We start from the raw sequence: 22,473 nt of genomic DNA, 5'->3' as shown, positions 1-22,473 counted from the left end.
CGAGACTTTTTCCGTCCTCGAGCCGCCTCGAAGGTACGTCCCTGAGCCGTCCTAACCCCCGCGACATCATGGCGTCCGATCGTAGTGCGTGACCGTAGCCCGCGAGCGACGTTCTGTTGGATTGCCGGGAAATTTCCGCACGCTCTTCATTTCAATCAGCGAGCGGAAACGCGGGAGTGCGCGTACTCGAACTTTTCATCGTCAGCCGCAAAACTCGAAGCCGACCCACCAGAGATCTCGCATCTCGCAGTAAAAAGCGCGGCACGCGAGGACCCGCGCAATCTAACCTATCACCCGCCGATCGATCCACGGCGTCTCCGGCCGCGGGCTTTTGTTTTTTTTTTTTGTATTACTTTCCTCCCCCATTGTTGGACCGCCTGTGATAATCTCAACGCATTTGCAGCAGGACAGCTCCCGCGAAGGAGCCCTCGACCCCCGATCGGACTTCTCTGCGAAATTGAGGAACATCCGCGCGCGAGCGCGCGCGCACAACGCCCGCCGCGCCTGTTGAGTGTGTGCGTGAGTGGCGCGCATCGTGTGCATATCCGGAGCCGTGGAATGCGCCACAGTGGTGGTTGAGAGACGACGTCGTGAAAACCGGCCGGGATCGCTTTCTGCGACGAGGTGCAGTCAATACTATGCGCCGTGGCGGATCGCGGCACCTTGACGCGCCCGAAATTGGCGCGCAGACCAGCACGTGAAGTCCCAAGAGAACTGGGTAAGTTGAGAAATTTCCTGCCCCCTCCCCCTGTACACCCCTCGCGGGCGTCTTGGCTTGACGGAATCGGGTCGCGGCCTGATATTTTAGCGAGGCATCCCGGCGGCTTCGCCCGGAAGTAAATTGCGCTCTTAAAGCTGTAACTATTTTTCGGCGCGTTCTATTTATTTTTTTTTTTTTGTACAAAGAAATCGCAGTTGTTACGCCAAGGACTCGTCCTGGAAATTTTTTTTCTTTCACGCGACTGACGACGACGCATTGTTGATGCAATCTCGCGCGGGAGGACGCGAAGCGAGGCTCCTCTGATCTTCGCGGTGCGCGAGGGAGGATCGATTTACGATCTCGCCGCGGAGGATTTGCATGTCTATTTTTAAGTCACATTACATAAATCGCCGTCACGTTGCAGTATGACGGCTCGCGAGCGGGCGACCGTGCCGCACGTTCCCGCGTAAAAAATCGCACGTGTTTTCTCAAAGAGGGATAGAGAAATCAATGAACGCCTCAACGAGATAGTATTCGAAGATATGAAAAGGATACCGAGGCGTCCGAGGACTGATTGTTGGTAACAAGACGACGTGCAATCATATCAAGATTTTATCTTTTTTTTTTTTCCTTTCTTTATCTTTTTCTATTAATTATTTTTTCAACGATAAACTCATCCACGTGTTTTGCAGGAACGGTCTCGTATTACGCGATTTATCTTGATGACGATCGCAGGCTGCGAAGTTCTCAAACCGGGAAGGTCGCCGAGAACCCGATTCGAGAGTAGGAGCCAGCTTCTGTTATGCGCGGTTACTTCTGCCGTCAACGGTAACGCACGTCGTCGCTCGTGGCAACCGCGAACGTTCCTGCAACGAGAGCCTCGCGCTTGTCATTTGCATTTCCCGTGGTATTCCGACGGCCTCTAACATTGTCCGGCCCGTCCGTTGCGTGCGCAGTTGTCGTTGAATGAAGGATTGAGTAGAAGACACTGACAATCGGTTCTTTTGCGCGAAGGTAATCCGACAGAAAACACACCTCCGCTCGATGCTTAAAATTGTTCACGATGTAGGCATCGTAGCGTTAATATTACGTTAGACTAACTAATTAGATTTCAAACAGCCGGAAGTCTCATTGAAATTTTAATTTTTGTCCCACATAAAATATGGGCACGTATGTGATCTAGGTGCGTCATATATTTCTAACTTTGTTGCCGACTCATTCCGGTTCTCTAAAGGTCGGCGAAGATACGATCGGTCGTTTCTCTCGGTTTTTATGAAAACAAGCACGCTTCTTAAGAATTTCTTTTGTACGCCGAATCGTCTGCCTATGACCTGCGAACCGAATCCGATCCCTTGTCAAATTTATCCGATCTCGTTAGAAAAATTTCAATGGGCCCTTCCGGAGAGAATATCGAGGATCCCGGGCTTTTCCAGTGCACATGTACGACGATCAGAGCCGGTCAGTAAAACGCGAACATGTAAAACGACCTTGCGGTCTGAAACAAAATACGTCGATGGCAGATGAGAAACGACTGTCGCGAGGCGGCGGTGCGGTTCTTCCGCGAGATCAGTTTGTGACGGAAAGAGAATCCGCGGCGTCCTTCGCATCTTCCTCGTCGCCGAGAGTGCACCGGTCGACCAGGCACAGCGTGCGAACCTGCAATGTTCGCCGTCCCCTCCTGGGAGGCCGCTTTAAGGTACATCTTCTCAATAGGCAGTTCTCAGCAGGGCCTTTTTTTTCGGACGCAAAAAAAGGTTCGACGACCTCGAATCTTTTTCACGGCATTTAGCACGCGGTTTAACACCGGAATTGGTGTTAAAGATTTGAACAAGGGAACTAGTTGAATAAGAGGGACGAGTTGTATTGTTGAAATGTGTGTCTTCTGGCAAACGTTGCCAAAAAGTTAACCACGAAATTCTGTCGTACGCTAAAGCGTTACTACAGCAAAATAATCGAGTCGTAGTACCGCCGAAATATCTTCCCAGATACTCGATGTCTATTTTAATACCGCGTTTAATTAATAATTGAGACCAAGTTCGTCGAACCTCGCGAAATTCGTCTTGTGAAACTCAATTTCGGGTAGCGATTTCATTAAGGTAATGCGTTCATTTATGTAACAACCGTTTCTATGTCTGTGCGAAGAATACACCGGGATGCGCAGCGTTCCTTTGTGAATCCTGGTGCGGAATCGCAGCTCGTGGTAAAGGAGGCGAGCGATCATCGCGGCGATTAGCGTTTTCTTATCGCGTATCGTTCATATTTCACGACCTTTAATATGAGAACTTCGCGGCCCGATCGATCTCCGTTCGAGGACTTGCACGAACACATGCGACAGCTTGTACGAAAAGTGTCGCAATGAACGTGTACCGCAGAAGTGCTGCATTTGCAACTGTTATAAATCGTGAATCAAATTGGCCTGTGCTCTTAATTTTAGTCGAATCCAGAAAGATACACCGATCAGATTTACAATTTTTACAACAGTTTGCCAAGCAGTTTTTTCTGCTAAACGCATTTATTTCTTGCGACTCTCTCTCTCTCTCTCTTTTTTTTTTTGCGATAAGAAAGAAAAATAATAGGCTGCATTTAAGCGATACCCACCGTTAATCCGACGCGTTTCCAGAAGCGAGCGAGAACGTTCTAAAAGGCTGACCCAATTTCGCGAGATTATCCGGGACGTGGCAATAAAATTGGCAGAGGATTCGAGAATCGAGGGAAACTCGCCAGGGCTCTCGACGATTGTATTTCGTCATCGGGATGCGTTATGATCTAATCGATCTAATGTACCACGTGTTACTCGCCGCACGGAGAAAATTTTATACTGAGAATTATTGCGGTAGTTGTAGACCATCTTGAGATTGTAAGCTTAAATACTATGACAGACAATAGCTAACACAGGCGGATAAATGCTGGCATAATAATTTGATCTCGTAATTCCTCAGTGGTCCAGCTTCTACGACGTCATAATTATTCTCAGTATAAAATTTTCTTCGTGCATTTTTTATCTCCTGACGTAATTGTCTCTCTTTTCTTTTTGTCTTCTCGAAAGTAATTTTAAGTTCCTATCGGCCGTTAGCATAAAAGCTGTCGATGCAGGCGTCACATTTTAAACCGAATACGTACAGAAATAATTCAGAAATCGAGAAATATTTATCGTAGAGTTCAAGCTCGTCCGTGATTAAAGAGCGAGTCGGAAGTCGCGCGGTATTTCTCGCTCGTCTTAATCGAACGTCGTTTTTCCTCGACCATTCTTACCACTTATCGCAAACGTGCGATAAAGTCGTGCCGCAATTAATCTTTTGGAAAATCAACGTTTTTGACGTTCTAACGTTAACTCAAAGTGCATCCCTCTATCATTTTGCGACTCTTTTTCATTTCAAACTCCCTTTACGTTTTAGATTTCCCGGCAGGTAACTTTCGGCCTAGATTAATCTAGTCCCTCATCATTATTTATAGGGTGGCTGTTAACTTTTTCAACCTCCCAGCAGTGTCTAAATATGCGGAGGGCTCTTTGACCAGCGTGATCGGCCGGCAAGGCGCGATTATCGGCGCGTTATCAGTCAACGTTTATGCTTTTAAATAGCGTCGCGTGCGTACGCGCGGTAGGCAGGCGCGAGTGACCGAATTCGTGATTTAGGCGGGGACCCGCTGCGCCGAGCACGCCGCGTTTCTGCACGCGGTGCAGCGGCGAGTCGGGTAAGTGGAGCGGCGTGCCGCGAGAGGGTGTCGCGCAGAGAAAGAGAGGACAGGTCAGGGCTGGGGCTCAGTCAGTGCGCTCGTGTGTGGTGTGTTAGTCGTGCTGCATCTGCCAGTCCTTCTCCGCTACCGCTCCTGCGCGCGCGCTGCACTCCCGTCTCTCTCTCTCTCTCTCTCTCTCTCTCTCTCTCTCTCTCTTTCTCCCTATCTTCTTTTTTTTTCTCTTTCTCTGTCTTCTTCCTCCATCTTCTCCCTCCCTATCTCGGTTGGAGGAAGTCGCGCGTTCCGCCGAGCGCGGCCGAGTTCCCGGGCGCCGTTGGAGTCCGGCGGAGCGCAGCGAGCGCGTTCGCGGCGGGTTGCGCCGCGAGCTAGTTGCACGGCTAGTAACACGCCGGACGCGATGCTGACAGTACGCTCGCTTACATAATTGCCCGTCGTCGGTGCGCATTTGCGGCGCGTAGCGCGCCGCGCGAGGAAGACCACGAGAGAGAGAGAGGACACGAGCGAGTACCGCGTCCCCACGGTAACGGCGGTGGTCGCTCGCGCGCCGCTTCTCGTCGATTTTACTCCGCAATCGCCACGGGTACGTATTCGACACACGCAAATCACACGCGGCACACACACACGCCGTACGCGCGAAGCCCGTGCCCTCCCCTTGTTTCCCGCGTCGCTACCGCATCCCGCTTCCTCTATTCAGCCTGTCCTCCGCGTTACCCCTCCTCCCCACCTCGCTACGCCCGTGCGTGTCGCCGTCTCTCTCGCGCCTATTGCGGGCTCTCCGGCATTTCCCTCCACCCCACGCTCTGACAGCTTGGTCGATTCACGAATCCGCCGGGGCCGGACGCGGAGCTCGCGCTCTTCCCCGGGCCTCTTCGAATTAAGGCCAAAAGGTTACGTTCCCGACTTCGAAAATCTCACCCCACCCCTCCCGCCTTCACGCCCTTCGGTTCCTCCTTGTCCCACCCGGCCGTTCTCCCCGTCTTTTTTTTTTTTTTTTTTTTTATTCTCCGCGCTCGCTTTTGTTGACGAAAGGAGAATCGGCGCCGTCGTCAGAAATCGCAATCGCAAAACGCTTCGTAAACACGGACGATTACGCGGAATATTCTCCGCGTGTGTTTCTCGGCGCTCGTGAATGAACGAAAGCGCGTGACCGCTCGTCGCCGATGAGTTCCCGCGCGCCCGGAGGGCGAGCGAGAGAGGGCCGCGCTCAATGAAATTCGATATCACTCGAACCACCGTGACTCGGTCCGCATAACTTTCCTCCCCTACCCCCTCCGAAGCGTCTCGGCTTCCTTCCGGAGCGTCGGGAACACGAAACACCTGATTGAGAAGTAGCCCTCCCCTGGCCGAGGTGGACAGGGGAAGCCCGGTTGCGAGTACAAAGAGGAAAGCGAATTATCTTAAAGCCTGCGACATTCGTGATCGATATACGCTTCTGCAAACTCATTACTCGCTCGCCCACAGTTTACTTTGATTTTTCCGATTCTGTTTTTTGATCCTCACTTGCCTTTGTTTGTTTGTTTCTCACACGCAGGTCTGACATCAATACATATATTGCACATTTATTTTCTATTTATTTTGAGACTGCTTAGAAAGATGGCGAGAAAGAAAGAAGGAAAGATGAGGGCATTCGGGGGTTGGCCTACGAGCGCGACGGCGTTGTACGGGGAAGACGTAGTAATGAATTTGTTTATATTTTTTGTATTTGCCGATGATCCTCCCGTCGATGGTCGTTTCGCTGGACGATACCAGTTGGGGTATACAGCCGCAGTACCAACTGTTGGTGGACTCGGTCGCGCAGCAGCAACGTCAGCAGCAACTGCAAAGTCAAATCGTCGCGTCGAATCGGGCATCGTTGTCGAGAGGTGATCTGCTGCGGCACCAACAAGCTCGCAAAATGACTGACCAGCGAGATCAGCAGCAGCAGCAACAGCCGCAGAATCAGTTCCAGCAGCAGTCCCAGCAGCAGCAGCAGCAGCAAGGGAAGAATGAGGAGCCGAAGACGAACCTGATCATCAACTATCTTCCTCAAAACATGAATGAAAAGGAGCTCTACAGCCTGTTCGTCACAATCGGTCCGGTTGAATCCTGCCGCGTCATGAAGGATTACAAGGCAAGGCACATAAATCTTGTACGAAAATCCACCCAAGTGGTTCTTCTTTTTTTTTTATGAATAAATTTTATTTAATTAATTTTGTATTTAATTTTTCAGACTGGCTACAGCTACGGCTTTGGCTTTGTCAACTACGCGAAAGCCGAGGACGCGGCGACGGCGATAAACACGTTGAATGGTCTTCAGGTGCAAAATAAACGTCTAAAGGTTTCGTTCGCCCGGCCTTCTGGAGAGGAAATTAAAGAAACCAATCTTTACGTTACGAATTTACCCAGGTAATAATTTGGTTCTTCTTGTAAGAAGTGCACTTTTAAGTACATTGCTTGAGAATTTATATTTATTTCGACTAAATATAATAATATGAAAAGTACTGTACTGAAAGGGATTATTTGTATTTACAGAAATATAACGGAAAGCCAGATCGACGAACTTTTCAGTAAATTTGGCAATATCGTGCAGAAGAATATTCTGAGGGATAAACTGACCGGTTTACCGAGAGGAGTAGCATTTGTTAGGTGAATAGCTCATTAACTTCTACAGTTAATACCTATCATGTTTTATCCCTTTAAAAATGATAATAAATTTGCGTTTGTAAGTTTTTATACGGTAAAGAAAATCGGTGGTCTCGGTCGTTTAAATATTAATTTATAATACTCGCACGTTTTCGTCGCGTATAAATAACGCGTCGGTATCAAAGATTGGAACAAATTCAAAACAGTTGCTCGCGGCGATCATGCTACATCGTTACACAACGGACAGTTATGCACATGTCCATGCGCGCGTTATTTATTTTGCAAAAGTTTCCCGCCAGAGTATTTTTGTACAGCTCCTGCCTTCAGTTGCACAATTCTGATACGCTCCCTTTAGTCTGGCCCAGATAACTGCAAAACGTGAATATACTAGGGATAGCGGAATTGTGTGGGAAATAGGCTGTTGGAAATAGCTATTACAATCTATGCCAACAGCTGAGAATCTCGTTGAAATACCCCTTGGCTATCCTGATTTTGTCAAGCTTGGGAAAAGGCAGAAAGAACAAAAATAGATAACAGAAATTAACACTGTTCGGAATATTAATTTTAATATCACAAGAAACGTGTCGTTATTCTTTGTCACTATTTTTGACAAATAGATACTTAAACGTGTAATTTTTAAAAACTAGATTATACTAAAAATCTAATTTATCTCGACATAGATTCGATAAGAGAGAGGAGGCTCAGGAAGCTATCGCGCAGCTTCACGGTACAATACCGGAGGGTGGATCGGAGCCGCTCAGCGTAAAAATCGCGGAGGAACACGGAAAACAGAAGGCGGCGTATTACGCGGGCTGGCAGGCGGGATACAATCAAAGCCGCGGTAAGTAATTTTATACTTTGCGAGACCGCTGCATTAATAGACTTTATCTCGCAGCTTGGCAGTGGTAATCAATACATTAAGCGAGTTTCTTACACGCATTGTTCTTGTAGGAATTCACTCTCGTTCTCTCAAATGAGCACAGAGAAAATGATGTTACCACTGCTTAGTGGTGCTTGCATTTTTCGCTTCTACGTTCAAAGAAAAATATATATACTTCTATATAAGTTCCATATAAGAGTATATATATATATATGTGTATATATATATATATATATATATATATATATATATATATATATATATATATATACTTATATATAAACCGAAATATCTGGTTACTATATATATTATATAATTCATATAATTTGCATCTTACGATTGTTGTAATATGCCTAGTTTCTATAGGAGAGCACTAGTTAAAACTCGATGTCTATTACAATTATTTCGTTTGTATCGAAAAATTACTATGTTTTATTCCATTCGCCTGTTATGCCGAACACGTTTGTTTTGATCGAGCGTATATATACTCAATTTTTCTCGTTTTTTGATATATTTCTCAGATTTTTTTGCTAGTAGATAATTTTTACATGGCGCAACGCTTGTTATCGCGACACACGTTACAATTATATCTTCCACGATTCAAATTGTCTTACAACACACGAACATTTTTCATCCGCCACGAATATAATAGTCTGTAATTTTACGATATCAGCACAGACGACTGACTTTGTAACGTAGGTTGCTACTCGCTACTAGATATATTATGTAATTTTTTTTTTTTTAATGTCATATTGATTGTCTAACGTTAATATTTTGTCAGATAAGATGGCTGCATCTAAATCAAACCACCACGACTTAACGCGCTAGGCACTTTATGTGTATACAGATAATCGAAAAGGCGTTTAAATTCTGACACGTTACGCACACGTTAACACGTGGAGAGAGAGATCTCTTCTGAACGACTGGAGACACGGTTACCCGCGTTTCTCTATACTTCTTTATACTTCGTTTTTTTTCTTTTATTTCTATCTTTTCTAAACTCGTGCGTACGATTCGGTGTAAGAGAGAAAAGACTCCGCTTCGCTCGGCCGATGAAATAAAAGAAAGAAATCGTTTAAAGGGCTTTTCATTGTATGCGATCGAGAGAAGACACGGTTGCAGTGTTCAATAGAGAAGAATCTTGTGCGATTTGATGAAGGGTGCTACTATATACACGAAACAGGGCTAGTGAATCAGTGACACGCGGCACTTGCGATTTGTAAACATTACACACCGAGAAACACACTCCGCTGCCGCACTAAAAGGAAAAACCAGGAAAACGTGGCGTTGATAGAGACTTTCAGTTTGGATGCTGGCTGGACCGATTACTTGCGATTCGCTATCTTATTATTATTTTTTTTTTTTTTTTTCTAGCTCTGTTGCCATTGTTCGTTTCTTGCTTGATACTTTGTTGTTAAAAGTATTACCGTTGTCCATGTACAATGTTATATCGAGCACATATAGCTTCGCGTTCGCCGATATTAAATATCATGTTCCATATGGCTGATGCTGTTTGTGCTTTAGCGCGACTAAGACATTGTTTCAGTTTCTGTATAATACATTTTTGTCACATACGTACATAAATATATATATATATATATATATATATATATTTATATATATATATTATATACATATATATATACACATATATATATATATATTATTTCCTATACATATAGTGTCCGAAATACATATATTTTGTTTTCACAAACATGTGTATGTTCTGTCTTCCACTGGTATAATTCTATTCCAGTCCTGTTTAATTTTAAGCGGATCCAAAGCGAGGGCGATTTATTCATCATAAATTATCTATTGTCAAGCGTTCGATTGCTATGTTGTGACCGTTTGAACGAAAAGCTGTAATCAATTAGTGCATTTTGTTTCTCGAGTGACGGATGTTTCTAAATTTGCAAATTGATTTCCCAATTGGTCTCCACGTTTAGACTTAAATTAATCGAGAGGACACGAAAGGCTCGCTCGTGAAAAGACTCGTGAATTTGTCTCTTGCGATTTGGCTGTGATTTGATTGCGATTCTTATGCTTTAGTAAGGAATGCATGATGCTGTGTCCTTATCAAGCCGTTGTAACGCGTGGAACATGTATCAAAGACCTAATCAATGACGTTTTCATTTCTATGCATGCCACACTTGACTCGTGAAGGAGAGCGTCTATACCCGACGAGGAATAAATATCAGCGCTATGCTCATTACCTGTATTGAACGAACGAAAAGGCGTCGTTGTTATTGTTGTTGCCGCCGCGTCGTTGAACGTTCCGAATGTTACATATATACGCACACGCGCCCGTCCTTGCAGTTTTAATCAAATGAAGGATTCGCGAGCTCAGCTCCCAGAACCGGGGCCGCAGTCGCGAACGTACGCAATGTGTTCCGCTGACGTGACTTGTGATTGCGCGAGGAACGTTCTGCGCTCGGCGGTTCGATCGACCGAACGATCTTAGATAGCGAATTGTTTGTTAATCGTATAAATTGCGTTAATTCTATTATACGTTATGTGTATGCGTATCTCGTTTATATGCAATTAGGACGGTGCGGTGATTTCGAAATTGAGCGTTCTCAATTTTAGCGTTTAAGTTGGCGAGAGCGAATTCGCGCGCATTCCAATAAAAATGTGATATGTAAATTTACAATTATACTTATACACGGCGGAAGCAGATACGAAGTGAAACTTGACGTGACCACGTTCTTTCAGTCTTGTTTACGAAAGATTTACTTTGTACCGGCGGGCGGAAAAAGTTATACTTTCGGAAGAGTGTTAGTTTGTAAAGTTTTATATGATAATTTTCAAATTAAGTCTCAGCCGACGACCCTGACGCTTGGCATGGCAGGAAAGTTTTAAAGATGCGACCCCGGTTAATAGAAAAGTGTAAACGTCCTCGTTATAACTCGGGCGGCGATTGTAGCCGAGGGCTCACTGTACACCAAACACCGCAATATGATTTTTGCTCAACGATCGTAAACTAATCGCAGTCACTCGACGAGTCCAAGAGTTACAATGTACATAAATCTGTTTGGTAACTTTGCGACTTTTGTTGTCCCGAACACCATGGTAGAATCGTTATCGTATACTGCGAAGATCGGCACAAATTAATGCGCAACTTGAATAGATTACAAGAACTTGTTTTCTTTTGAGATGTCCTTTTTGGATTACATACAGACCCTTCGTAAAAATGTTGCGTATGATGCACACGAGTATAATCGATCTGGCCAGATTGACGTGAACAATCTAGAAGATAACCAAGTTCGAGACTAGACTTTTTAATTGCCTGCTACATAAGTAGTGTTAATTCACGACGTGCGATAAGGTGACCACGTGCGGTAGGTCTTGTAGCTACGGCCGCTGCGGTCTTTAACGAAACTCGCAGATCAAACGACTAATTGATAGTTTTCTCTTAGTAGAGATCGATATCTTTCTAAAATTAATTCGATAGTCAAGAAAAAAATATCACGTACACACGCTTTCTCAAGAATGCATCCGACTATGTTCTCGGTGGCAATCTCGAGCGGAAAATGCGAATAAAGTGGTACGACAGTCGATTTAGCTAAAAAATATTATCGTTAAAAATAACTTCTTAAACAGAAATAAGACACACGAGAATAGCTGTTAAGAAACAAAGTTAATTGCTGTATAACGTTCCAAAAGAGAGACTCTTTCCAAAAATAATTATATCTTATTAAAAAATTAGTACTTTACTTTCATGAAAAATTGACTTGGAGTTAAATCGTAAATTTAGACGTGCTCTTCGGATATTTATAAAATCGAAGAGATGAAATATTTATTAGAATCTGACGCGACGAAAGGCATGAAAAGGTAATTCAAATCATCGTCGCAGAAGTAGTATGTAGCTAAATCGACTTTAACAGCACTCGTAGCGCATGTTTATCGGCGTCTCAATATATCAGCTACCGGATGCAAACGGATATCGTGCGGCCTTCCGTTTGTCCCGTGTCGGCTTGTGATGCGCGAAGCAACGCCACCGAATACATGGCGGCACTAACGACTAGCTAATTAACGATACGCAATGTTAAGAGGTAGACGAGGTATCGCTCGGTCTTTGTAGAGTAGAATCTTGCATCGTCTTGCGAACTCTTTAAAGATTTTCGCTATTAGACTCTTTCGTCTCCCTTCGGATCTTGAACAACGCTTTAAACAGCCGACCCGGCGAGAATCGTCGGAGACAGGTGGATCTTGAAAATTAATAGTAACGCGTATGTCCTTCGACCCTGACAATCGTCCATCCTTCGTGGATTTATCGTATCTTGCCAGTTGCGTGCAACAGAAGGGGAACAGAAATGCGATCACACTCGAGGTGCGACCGGCTAGTCTTTCTCATCGGAAACGAAATCATGCGAGATATTGATAACGCGGGGAAATCCTCACCGCGTGTAAAATAAGATGCTTTTGATAATAAGGATACCGAGCTCGACTTTGATCGTTGTATACATACGAAATGAGATATTCCGTTATTATTATCACGGCACTATACCTTAAGCAATAAACTATTGATTAACATCGATAGAATAATTAAAAAATAGTTAAAAAAAAAAAAACACTGCCTGTAAACTATAACGCTGATCGGTTTGATTTCGTCTCGGACGTGACTTAAATCTGAATCATCTTTGATACTTTGTAAATATTATAATTTTACGAGCGGCAGAGTCGTTCGTTCCTCGCGTCTGATCGCGCCCTGATTTCCTCTGTTCTACCGAGGTCGTGTTTGCAAGGAGACTTGTTTTCACCCCTAACTGGCGTTCACGCAGATACGTAATATATACAATAATTGTAGAAATAATTATGTAATAATCACTAGCTTTCTTTTTTTTTTTTTTTTTTTTCGAGAAGTTTGTCAAGTACCGCGTAAAAAAGCGTCTTTTAAATCTCGATTAAGGCACGTCCGACGGGCTAGCTAATTAGGAAGTCAATAGAGAGGAATATATGAGCGTCTGAAGGTTACCGATGACGTCGCCAGTTAGGAGCTGAAATCCTAATCGCGTAACGCGATCGAGGACACGGTCCACCTTGCTCAACGTAAGATAGATGCTGCTTCGCATAAGGGCGATGTCGGAACTTTTAGGAATTTAATATTGCGAATGCGCCGGCGTTTGACCCGCTTCGGTTACTGACCGATCGATCGCCGCCGAGCTGCGAGCCGATGGACTACATTTTTCAACGCCAATATGTGTTTGCGGATAGCCAGTATGTCGCGCAGGAATTTAATATTAAAAAAAAAAAAAGATTGTATGCACACATTATTTTTTCACAGTTTTCATTTTTTTTCTTTTTATTATTTTATTTTATTTTTCACAACTTGTTTTACGTTTATAAAATTTTCTATGAAATATATATGCGATAGCTTTTGCGTCTCTATTGAAATATTTAATTCGAATATTTTATTAATCGTAAGTTTAATATTGAATATTAGCCGTAAAAGAAAAGTGAGACTTGTATGTAATTGAAACGAGATTTTTCGACGGTCGATTGGTCAGTTAATTGATATGCGGTATATTACACAGCACGATCTCTGCTAAATGATAAGAGGATTGATTGAATATTGAACAGTTCATCAGTAAGGTAGATAGATTAATATAAAAGCATCTTTCTACGCGTCATGAGAGACGGTTTCTCCGCTTCTCCAATTGCGGTCAATTTATATTAAAAATTAGACGAGATTGACAAGAATATTATTAACAATTTAATCGGCGAAGATATTATTTAAATAAAATGTCTACAGACGAAGAAATACATTATTTATGTAATTATACATTTATTTAATGTTGACGTATTTTCTAATTATCTAATATTAATTGTGAAAATGATAAATGCCTTTTAATTTGTGAGCGTTCAAAGTTATGGTTTTGATGTTGCAATATGCGGAACCAATATTGTTTCTTTTATTTAAATTTGTGACGAATTACCTGAAATGCGAACTCGACTTGGCGCCGAAAGATGCGATTAGGTTTAACTTTAAGCTGTTAAGTAGTAAATTGTAAGGTTTTAACGGATCGAAGAATGTGCGAAATGGTTAATCCCGAAGTCCAGTAGTGCTAACGATGGCTGTGATAAGGATAAGGAAAATATTAACGAGAATTCCAAAAAGAGCAAAAATTATAAACGAAACAAGCGAATTAGCGAAGTTTCTCTTCCTCTCTTTCGGTTTAATTTTTAATGCCGACGTAATTTTAATGTATTAGCCAAGTTATACGCTACACCGGTATAATTATGTTCGAGAACTAACAGCGAACTAATAGAGTGAAAATAATAGTCTGTCCGTAGAATTTTAAGTAATTCACGGTATGAATTATTGCTGAGTTAGGAAACAATACGCATGGTATTCGCAAACTTGTCGCATTTCTCTTGAGTTAAAACAAATTTAGGAAAAACTTGAAGACTCTTTAAATTTTTACTGCACATTTTAAACCGTTAAAAAATTTCTATTAATTATAAAGTATAATTCTAGTTATTTTAAAGTTACCCATATAATTTTAAGTCAAATTTTATTTGATATTGATTAATTCGGTAATCGGTCAATTAGACGTTCCTTGTATAATACAAATTACATCCGGCTGAAAGAAAATGCGGCAGTTTGAGGGACAGTTTCAAAGAGGAAAAATTCAGCTTCTTCGGCCTCGTTTTCGAGAACATCCGCGACATTCTTGATGATGCATTCATCATATTTTTCTCTTGTTCGTTATAATATTAAAAAAAAAAATTATATATATATATATATATAGTCTACGCAAATCTCTAAATTAGCAGAAGTTATTGTCGGTAGGCGAGTCTAGTGTCTCGTTAACATCAATGTTTAATAAGAAATGCAACACACGTGCACACAGCGATTAAATATACACACCCACACTAGATAGAAACACGGAAGACTCTGACACAGTATAGTTACAGTTGCAGATCAATGTTCGTATCACGTTGTACGGATATTTGTATTTAAACGTATTGAGCATTAAATGTAAATTATTGTATCGACCGCCGCTTTTTGTGCTGATGATGTATAAAATCGACGGGATCCCTCGCGCGACATTAAACCGACAACCCCCCCCAAGCACGATCCAGGCACGAATTCGATTTTCGCGAATGAGAATGGCGAAGCTATATCACACACGCACACACACAGAAATAACGGCTCTCTGTGATACTTTTGTACAAATTCGTTTCCCGCGGGGATTACGCTACTGTAATTAAAATTAAGTGTTGAAAAATCAGATTCCGCCTCCTCCCTCCCAATCTCGGTGGAGCTTTTTATACTCTTGACAATCCGGAGCTGAAGTACGACGAAGCTTTTCTTCGCGGAGAAAAAGAAAAGAAAAAAAAAGAAAAAAAAAAAAAGAAAAAAAGAGAGAAAATCATCAGGACAAAAAGTAAATCCTCCGGAGGACTAACGTTTCGGGAATGAAAATAGTCAGAGAAATACGACTCCGACGATCCTCCGGAGATCTTCTAATCGATATCTTATATCTTTCCTATTCTCGTTGCCGCAATCGCGGGTTTCCTCGCCGCGATCGCTCATTAAATTTGATTAAAACACTAGAAACAGACATATGCCGAGTCTAAGTTATTCGCGCCACCCTCTTTCTCTTTGACGTACGCTTCTCCTTCATTTCTCTCAAATATCTTACGAAATAAAAAAAAATTTAACGTGAACACGTAACACAGAGACTGAAAACTCGCATTGAAACAAAGCCCGATTTAAAATACATACATCTTGAAAAATAATATTTAAAAAAAAATTAGAATTTTATTGAATCTATTATAATTAATGTTTCGAATTAAATAAGTTTATTTCACATGAATAAGTAAAATTAAAAAAAAAAAAATAAAAATTAAACTTGTATGTTTAAGATGCCGAATGATGAAAAGATGTGAAGGAGGAACGTCAGTATTAAGACTCGTCCTTCGACGCAGACTCTAATTGCCCTCTCAACTAAGACGTCCTCAATTTTCCAGGATCAAGCGGGGTCGGCGGCAGCGGTGGTGGCGGCGGCGGTGTGCGAGCTCGAGGCATCGGAGGCCCTGGGATGGGAATCGGTGGAGGCGGCGGCGGCGGCGGCGGCGGTGGTCCAGGGATGCTGGGTCGCGCGGGTGGTTTCGGACCACGTGGGAGTGGACCTCACACCGGCTTTCTCGGCGGAAGCGGCAGCGGCGGCGGCGGCGGTGGCGGTCCAGGTGCCATGCGGATGGAGAAGATACACCCGCACCGGTTCAATCCGATCGGCATGGGAGGCGGTGGCGGTGGTTACGTGCAGTCGCACTTCTGGTGACCGTTACGATGCGACGACGACGACGGCGACAATGACGATCACTGTGACGATAAGGACGACGACAACGACGACGACGATGGCGATACGCTCGAGCTCGCCAGGACGTTAGTCGCTGGCTGAAGCCCTCTTCTCGTCTCGATCGAAAAAAACACTCGCGGAGTCTGATCGCTCGTAACGCGGCCGAGAGCTGGGAGGTGGGTTGGATAGAACCGGGCTAGACCGGCTTCCTATTTACGGGGATATACGAGAAGACGGCTCGATGTTAATATCAGTGTCAATAAGGGTTTTAATATTGAGAAAAGTGACAGGTGTTATACGCTTTGAAAGGCTGTTATCGCATGTTAACGCATGTTGTTTATCGGTTGATAATTATGCTGAGCATAATTTTCAAACGGTATTATTTTACTGTTGATAATAGTTTCGTCAATATTGATGTTCAGATCGAGCTTGTGCACCTTCTCGTGGACCACCTTGCATTTTCGCGATAGCCACGGCAAAGCTGGATAGTCCTAGCTCTATTGACCTCGGGATGCCGTGCATCCTTGATCTATTCAGTTCAACTGCACGCGTTGGATCTGATCGAAAATAATTCCGATCGAAATTAATTTTCCGTTTATTCGCACATTGTTCGAAAATCTTTTTGTCAGATACCATACAAACAACGTTCACGGTAAAACAGATGATAAAAAATTGTGCTTCGATCGGAATCCTTTTCGAATAGATCCCTGCTATCCGTGATTTCAATTGTCTATCCGGTTTTATTTCAGTTTCTTCTACCTCGTGCGCGATCGTGAAGCTCAGTAAAAATTTATATGAACCGTCGCTAGAAACAATTATAGCTGTCTGATATTATTTATGAATAAACCTAAACAATTACGATAACGGCGAAATAAAAATAATGCGCATATTCAATTTTAATTAATAATTTACTTAATTAAATTTAATGTGTTAAACTTAATGAATTTTGTAATTCTTTTGATTCGTCAAACGTTGCTTCACGATCGAACGTTTGCTCCAATTTAACAGCGTTCGGCTTATATTACGCAACATAATATAAAGTTTTAATAACAATCGCCCTTGGTCAACTCACGAGGGGTTGAAAGAGCCAAAAGGGCCACACTGTGCAAAGAAATAATAACTATATATCATAAATTTCATTTTTTTTTCTTTTTTTTAGTCCTGATTCTTGAGACTTTACCAAGACATTTAATCGTAAGACAGAGTTTTATCATAGGTCGAATTTTGGGGGGAAAAGTCGTAGGAAACGTCCGACGCGGTGCTGGATATCGGTGGTATCCTGCGGCGAACGAAAATTTGTACATTTGTGAAATACGATTTCTCTCCTTTTTTCCCCTTTTTTCGGGTTTTTTTTCTTTTTTTTTTTTTTTTTTAATGAAGTGAGATACTCGTGACAAAAGTTCTTTCGGAAAAATCCAATATCTGCACGTCGAATATCTGTCCACTGCATTAAATTATGATTTTAAATGATATATTTGTGTTTTAAGTAATTTTTACTTCGCGTCAGTATTTTTTTTTTTTTTTTTTTTTAAATTATTTACGAGTTTACTCTTTCGTTCGCGGCTGCTTTTACTTAGGTATTGGATCTTCCGAAGAGGCAAGTTTTATAGTTATGATCCACAATCGAATTCCAAATCGTTTTAGCTCGTCACGAGGCCAGGAATACGTGATCCGAATGTGTGTGCCGTAGTTAATTTAGATTAAGAAAGTTTTAAGCGTGCGCCGCGCGGGAGGACAGGGTGAATGTAATTTATTTTAATATTTGCGAGCAGTATTAGGACGAGACCGCGTATTCTCTCGCAGTCCTGTGGACACACTTTCGGCGCACGTGTCGGTTTTTTAATTTTACCCGACGCTTTGGTAACGTTTTACGATGCTCGTAAATGTGTTGCTGAAGAGACAGAGAGAAAGAGAGAAAGAAAGAAAGAACGAGAGCATGAGTGCGTGAAAGACATCGTAATACAAAAAAGGATATTTATGTAAAGCCGTAAACTACTTGGAATAAATACCATTAGCAACTATACACTTAGCTTTTGTTAATTGATCGTTAAGTGGAATATCTCAAGTTTCTATTAATTGATTAATTAATTGAATAACGCCACCGATACTTTTATACGCGGAGAGTCGATATCAAAATTTTATACGTCGCGAGTACTTAAGATCTGTTCGTTAGCGTAGATACTTAGCGCCGGTGAATCTCGAGGAGAGCGTTCGACTCTGAACAAACCGATCATCATCGTTATCTTTGCCGCCAAGTGGTGTACATAGACCTCGTAGGGAGACTGAGACGTTGTCGCGACCTTACAAACGATGAGACTGACTTTTATATAGGGGACAGATTTTAAGCGAGCATGTCGAAGTCGCGCATCAATATTTTTAGATAAAGGAAAACAAAAAGAAAAAGGGAAAAACGGAGCTGTACTTGCCTCGAACCTGCGCGCAGGTTCCAAGGACAGCGTACTGATTAATTATCTATAAAGAAATCTGTGATTTGTACAAAGAGGAGAGGTATAGTCGGTCATCTTAGAGAGGAGCGAAAAAGGAATCTTTTTTTTTTTTCTATTTTTTTTTTCCACGTCCAAGTGCGACGGAGATAAAAATCTGAAGCAATAAAGAAGTAGGAGTAGAACCGATCCCTCTACTGATGAAACGTTAAGTTACGTTTTATAGAACAATGCGCAGAATCTCAACTCGACCACCATCCATTCTCGTAAGCAAATCGTTTCATAAAGTCGCACTGTTGCTTTTATATTAAATATAATTTAGTAACATTTTTGAAGTTACCTGAGCATATTATAATAATTATTGCATCTCTTATTATACCATTTTTTCATCGTCATTAAAGTTAAGCGATGTATAACTATGCAAATCGATCCGCAGGCTAAGTAGCATAATTTATTTATCACGTTTAATATAATGACCATTTTGCAATGTGTATGTATAAGTCACCGAGACTTTGTGTGATTGCTAGGAGTAACAACGTCGACAAGAACTAAGTGGCGAAGTATTTAGCGATATATTTGACTTAAAACCAAGATAAAAAAAAAAAAAAAGAAAAGATTTATATAACCGCATCGTGTAAGTGACACGGCAATTCGTTGTGAATTTAAAAGCAGCATACACATTTTCGCAAATGTATAAGTTCGTGTTTAAGAAAAGATCGTAAATAATATCGAAATAATTATGAGGAAATAATTAGTGACACATGAATTGTGATGTCGCACCAATGGATGTGTAACGAAAGAAAAGAAAAAAAGAAAAGAAAAAAAAAAAAAAAGAGAAAAAAGAAAATTAAATAAACTACTGTCCGCTGCGAAGAGGATTTCTTATAGCGATATCTTAACAAAACTTACCGTAGAAAGTATTGCGATTAAGTTTAAGCTCGCATATCTGAAGGTAAGATTGCAGGAGCGTCGAAGCCAATACTGTAAAACATTTTATTAATATCTGGCAGGACATTACAACTCTGTTTTATGTGATAACTCGGTAAAGGAGATGCATGCCGCGTTAAAAGAAAATAAAAATAAAAATGGTAATATCAACTAAGTAAAAGCGAATGATTGATCGTTGGAGGCTTTCGGTTCAAGAGCATTTTTGTAATCGGTAACTTTCTACGATTTGCACTTAAATTTCATCGACGAGTACGACCGATCACAATGTTGCCCTTCAAAAGGCAGCTTGCATTGTAAAAATAAGCAAAGTGCCCGATGACGAGCCGCATCGTAATCGTTCAAAGACTTTCGGTGTCCGCACAAACGATTCCACCGATCCTTTTCGTACGGACATTCGTCGCACAGATATTTATCCGCCTCATTTACATGTTAACGAGCTGTTAAAAATTGCAAACTGCGCGCGCTGTTACACAGTAGTACTATCAGGGTCTGAAATACATTTTGCAGCCGACGCTCTAATTATCGTCGCGTTTTTAATCTACTTCGTTAAATATTACATCCAGTCACAAAACAATTATCCTAATTTGCTCGGATTTAACTTACGATTATCACAATTTGCAAACGTTTTCTTCTTCAAAAATGTTCGCACTCCAAGCGGTGCTCTCGCGTCTATCACAATTGTTATATTATTTCGAGCGCACTTTGATTAATATTATTCAACCAACGTCACTATCTAAATCGTAGAACGTGGCCGGAGGAATGTGCTGCGAACAGTGGAAAGCGCGCTTTTAGACTGACGGCTTCCAAGTTCAATCAGGGAACTTTATAACGCAAACGATTCCACCCACAGGATGCTGCGGCCTAGAGATTAGCTGGCGAACTCGTGAAAAGGAAACAGGAAAGGGGCGGTTAGACCAAGATACGTGAGCTTATCCTGAAGAGCGGCATTCTTTCTTTTACACGATAAAACAATTTAACACGTATGTTTCTTAAAATAATCCTGAAAGAATTGAACGATAATTTCCAAGCGTTCGATGGAGCTGAGAGAAATCGCTCTTCAAAAAGGTATTATTTATCTCGCAATATTAATTTAATAAGTTTTTTTTTTTCATTATCATTATCATTATAATGACGGACAACATAAGCTTCGATATCACCAAATAAAAAATATATATTAAAAATTAAAAAATATCTATGTGATTTTTGAAACGAATTTAATGCGAATTTTTCTTTCCTTTTTAAATTAATCAATGTAATTAATTTTGAAAATGAATTTTGGAAATGTATTGTCGATGTTAAAATAACAATCACTGCCCTTGGCGAACAGAATTGTAAAGCTAGAGAATTATTTCAGGGAGATGGAAATATATCTTCGATCGGTTTTCAACGGTCGCAACGTGGATCCATCCGATTTATTATCCAACCTTTGGCCCACACTGGCGTCTTTTTTTTTTTTGTATTCCCTTCCCAACCGTCGGGCCCCATTGAGCGAGTCGGAGTTCACCCCAGGAAGCACGGCGAGGCCTTGTACGAATTGCGCGCATCTGTCCCGCGTGTGTTTCGATAGCAAGATCGATGGAGTAAAAAAAAAAAAGGTACATATAACAAAAAAAGAAAAAAAAAATTACATTCCTCAATTTATTAAGCTTACGATAAAAAATATCCCTCCGTCTTTCGTTGAATTTTCAAGGTATTTTTAATTCCCACAGGAAAAAAAAAAGAAAGAAAAAAAAAATACGCCGAGCAACGATAAGCCTCTCTCCAAGTCTACTGATAAAGGGAACCTTTTATTGCGAGCAGCTGTACGTTTCATTCATTTCGATTGTTACGCGATCAGTTCCGTTTCGCGAGCGATAAAAAGCCCTACGGTTTATTCCGCAGAATTATTCAGCGTAATAGAGTTAATGATATTACTGGGAAACAGCATGATAAACAAAATTCCGGGAGAAGAAGAATGTAAACGAGCTGGAATTAATTGCGGTCGTTATTAAGATTAAAGTAGTTTGTAGAACGGTGAAGTAGTTATAGAGCGGCGTTTTTTAATTTTTGTGTTCACGCCGATGCCGCCTTCGCACCTCGTCAAATTCGTCATTATAATTTCTGATTAAAGCGATAAGGTCAGACATTCGGAGCGCGGAGAGGAGAGACCGCATTGTTGAAGTGAGTCATCGCGCGTTTCAGTTCATTTTCCTCGCAGCCGAATCAGCCGATGACACGACGCCGGTTCGGGGTCACGTTTTTTATTTTTTTTTTTTAATTTTTTTTTTTATCCTCCTTTTTTTTTCTTTCCAACACTCGTTTACGCAATCGTCGCCCGATAAAATGCACTTATAATTCATTCGCGCGCGGCGAACATGTGTGCGATACTTCCAGCCCGAGACCGAGCTGAGACACAAGCTTCTTTAAAAAAAAAAAAAATTTGTTTAAGGTAGATAAATTGTTAAGATAAAATCGGAAATTATTAAACGTGCGGAACGTCGTTTCGGTAAAAACTGTTCGCCGCAAAATTTGCCTTGGTATCAACACGCAGTACACGGAGCACGTGAGCGTCGCGGGAGGAAGATATTCCGTTTCCGGTCAACGCGATACCCGGCGAACGCTCGCTTCTTCTTCCCGACGGCGATAATAACCGCGATACAGTTAAAGCGGGCTCGATTCGGGGTAAATCGATGTGGAGAACCGAGCAATATAATCGGCGCAACTGCCAGTTTTTCTGACTGTCGGAAACTGAATCGCGAGTCGCGAAATTAAAAACGGCTGTTACGTGTCGGAGACTGCTTTACGCGGCACTTTAAAGATTGGTTCCGCACGACTGGTACATGTGGAGTCCGAAGAACGACTGATTACGAGCGGAATCCGCACGACTAGCGAGCG

The 22,473-nt window shown here is 42.0% G+C and overlaps 1 protein-coding gene across 9 annotated transcripts; it reads left to right on the top strand.

Annotated features, from left to right (window-relative positions):
• Positions 1 to 72: 72 nt before the first annotated feature.
• LOC139107346 (sex-lethal homolog) lies at positions 73 to 21,195 on the top strand. Of its 9 annotated transcripts, XR_011546505.1 has the most exons (7): positions 73 to 718; positions 5,928 to 6,506; positions 6,606 to 6,781; positions 6,908 to 7,021; positions 7,699 to 7,859; positions 15,876 to 20,664; positions 20,954 to 21,195. XR_011546505.1 is itself a non-coding variant. In XM_070664907.1 (6 exons), the coding sequence occupies exons 2-6, from the start codon at positions 6,291 to 6,293 to the stop codon at positions 16,187 to 16,189; spliced, it is 981 nt and encodes a 326-aa protein (XP_070521008.1). In that variant the 5' UTR covers positions 73 to 718; positions 6,146 to 6,290; the 3' UTR covers positions 16,190 to 21,195. The 9 variants fall into 9 exon arrangements, 8 of the variants coding, with proteins under 8 accessions (XP_070521008.1, XP_070521005.1, XP_070521013.1 ...); XM_070664907.1 differs by having other exon boundaries at positions 6,146 to 6,506; positions 15,876 to 21,195; XM_070664904.1 differs by having other exon boundaries at positions 15,876 to 21,195.
• Positions 21,196 to 22,473: the final 1,278 nt, after the last annotated feature.

Source organism: Cardiocondyla obscurior, linkage group LG12 (assembly GCF_019399895.1).
Source record: "Cardiocondyla obscurior isolate alpha-2009 linkage group LG12, Cobs3.1, whole genome shotgun sequence".
Lineage (NCBI taxonomy): Eukaryota > Metazoa > Arthropoda > Insecta > Hymenoptera > Formicidae > Cardiocondyla > Cardiocondyla obscurior.
The sequence above is the reverse complement of the archived record's forward strand: the minus strand, read 5'-3'. Positions and strand labels throughout refer to the sequence as shown.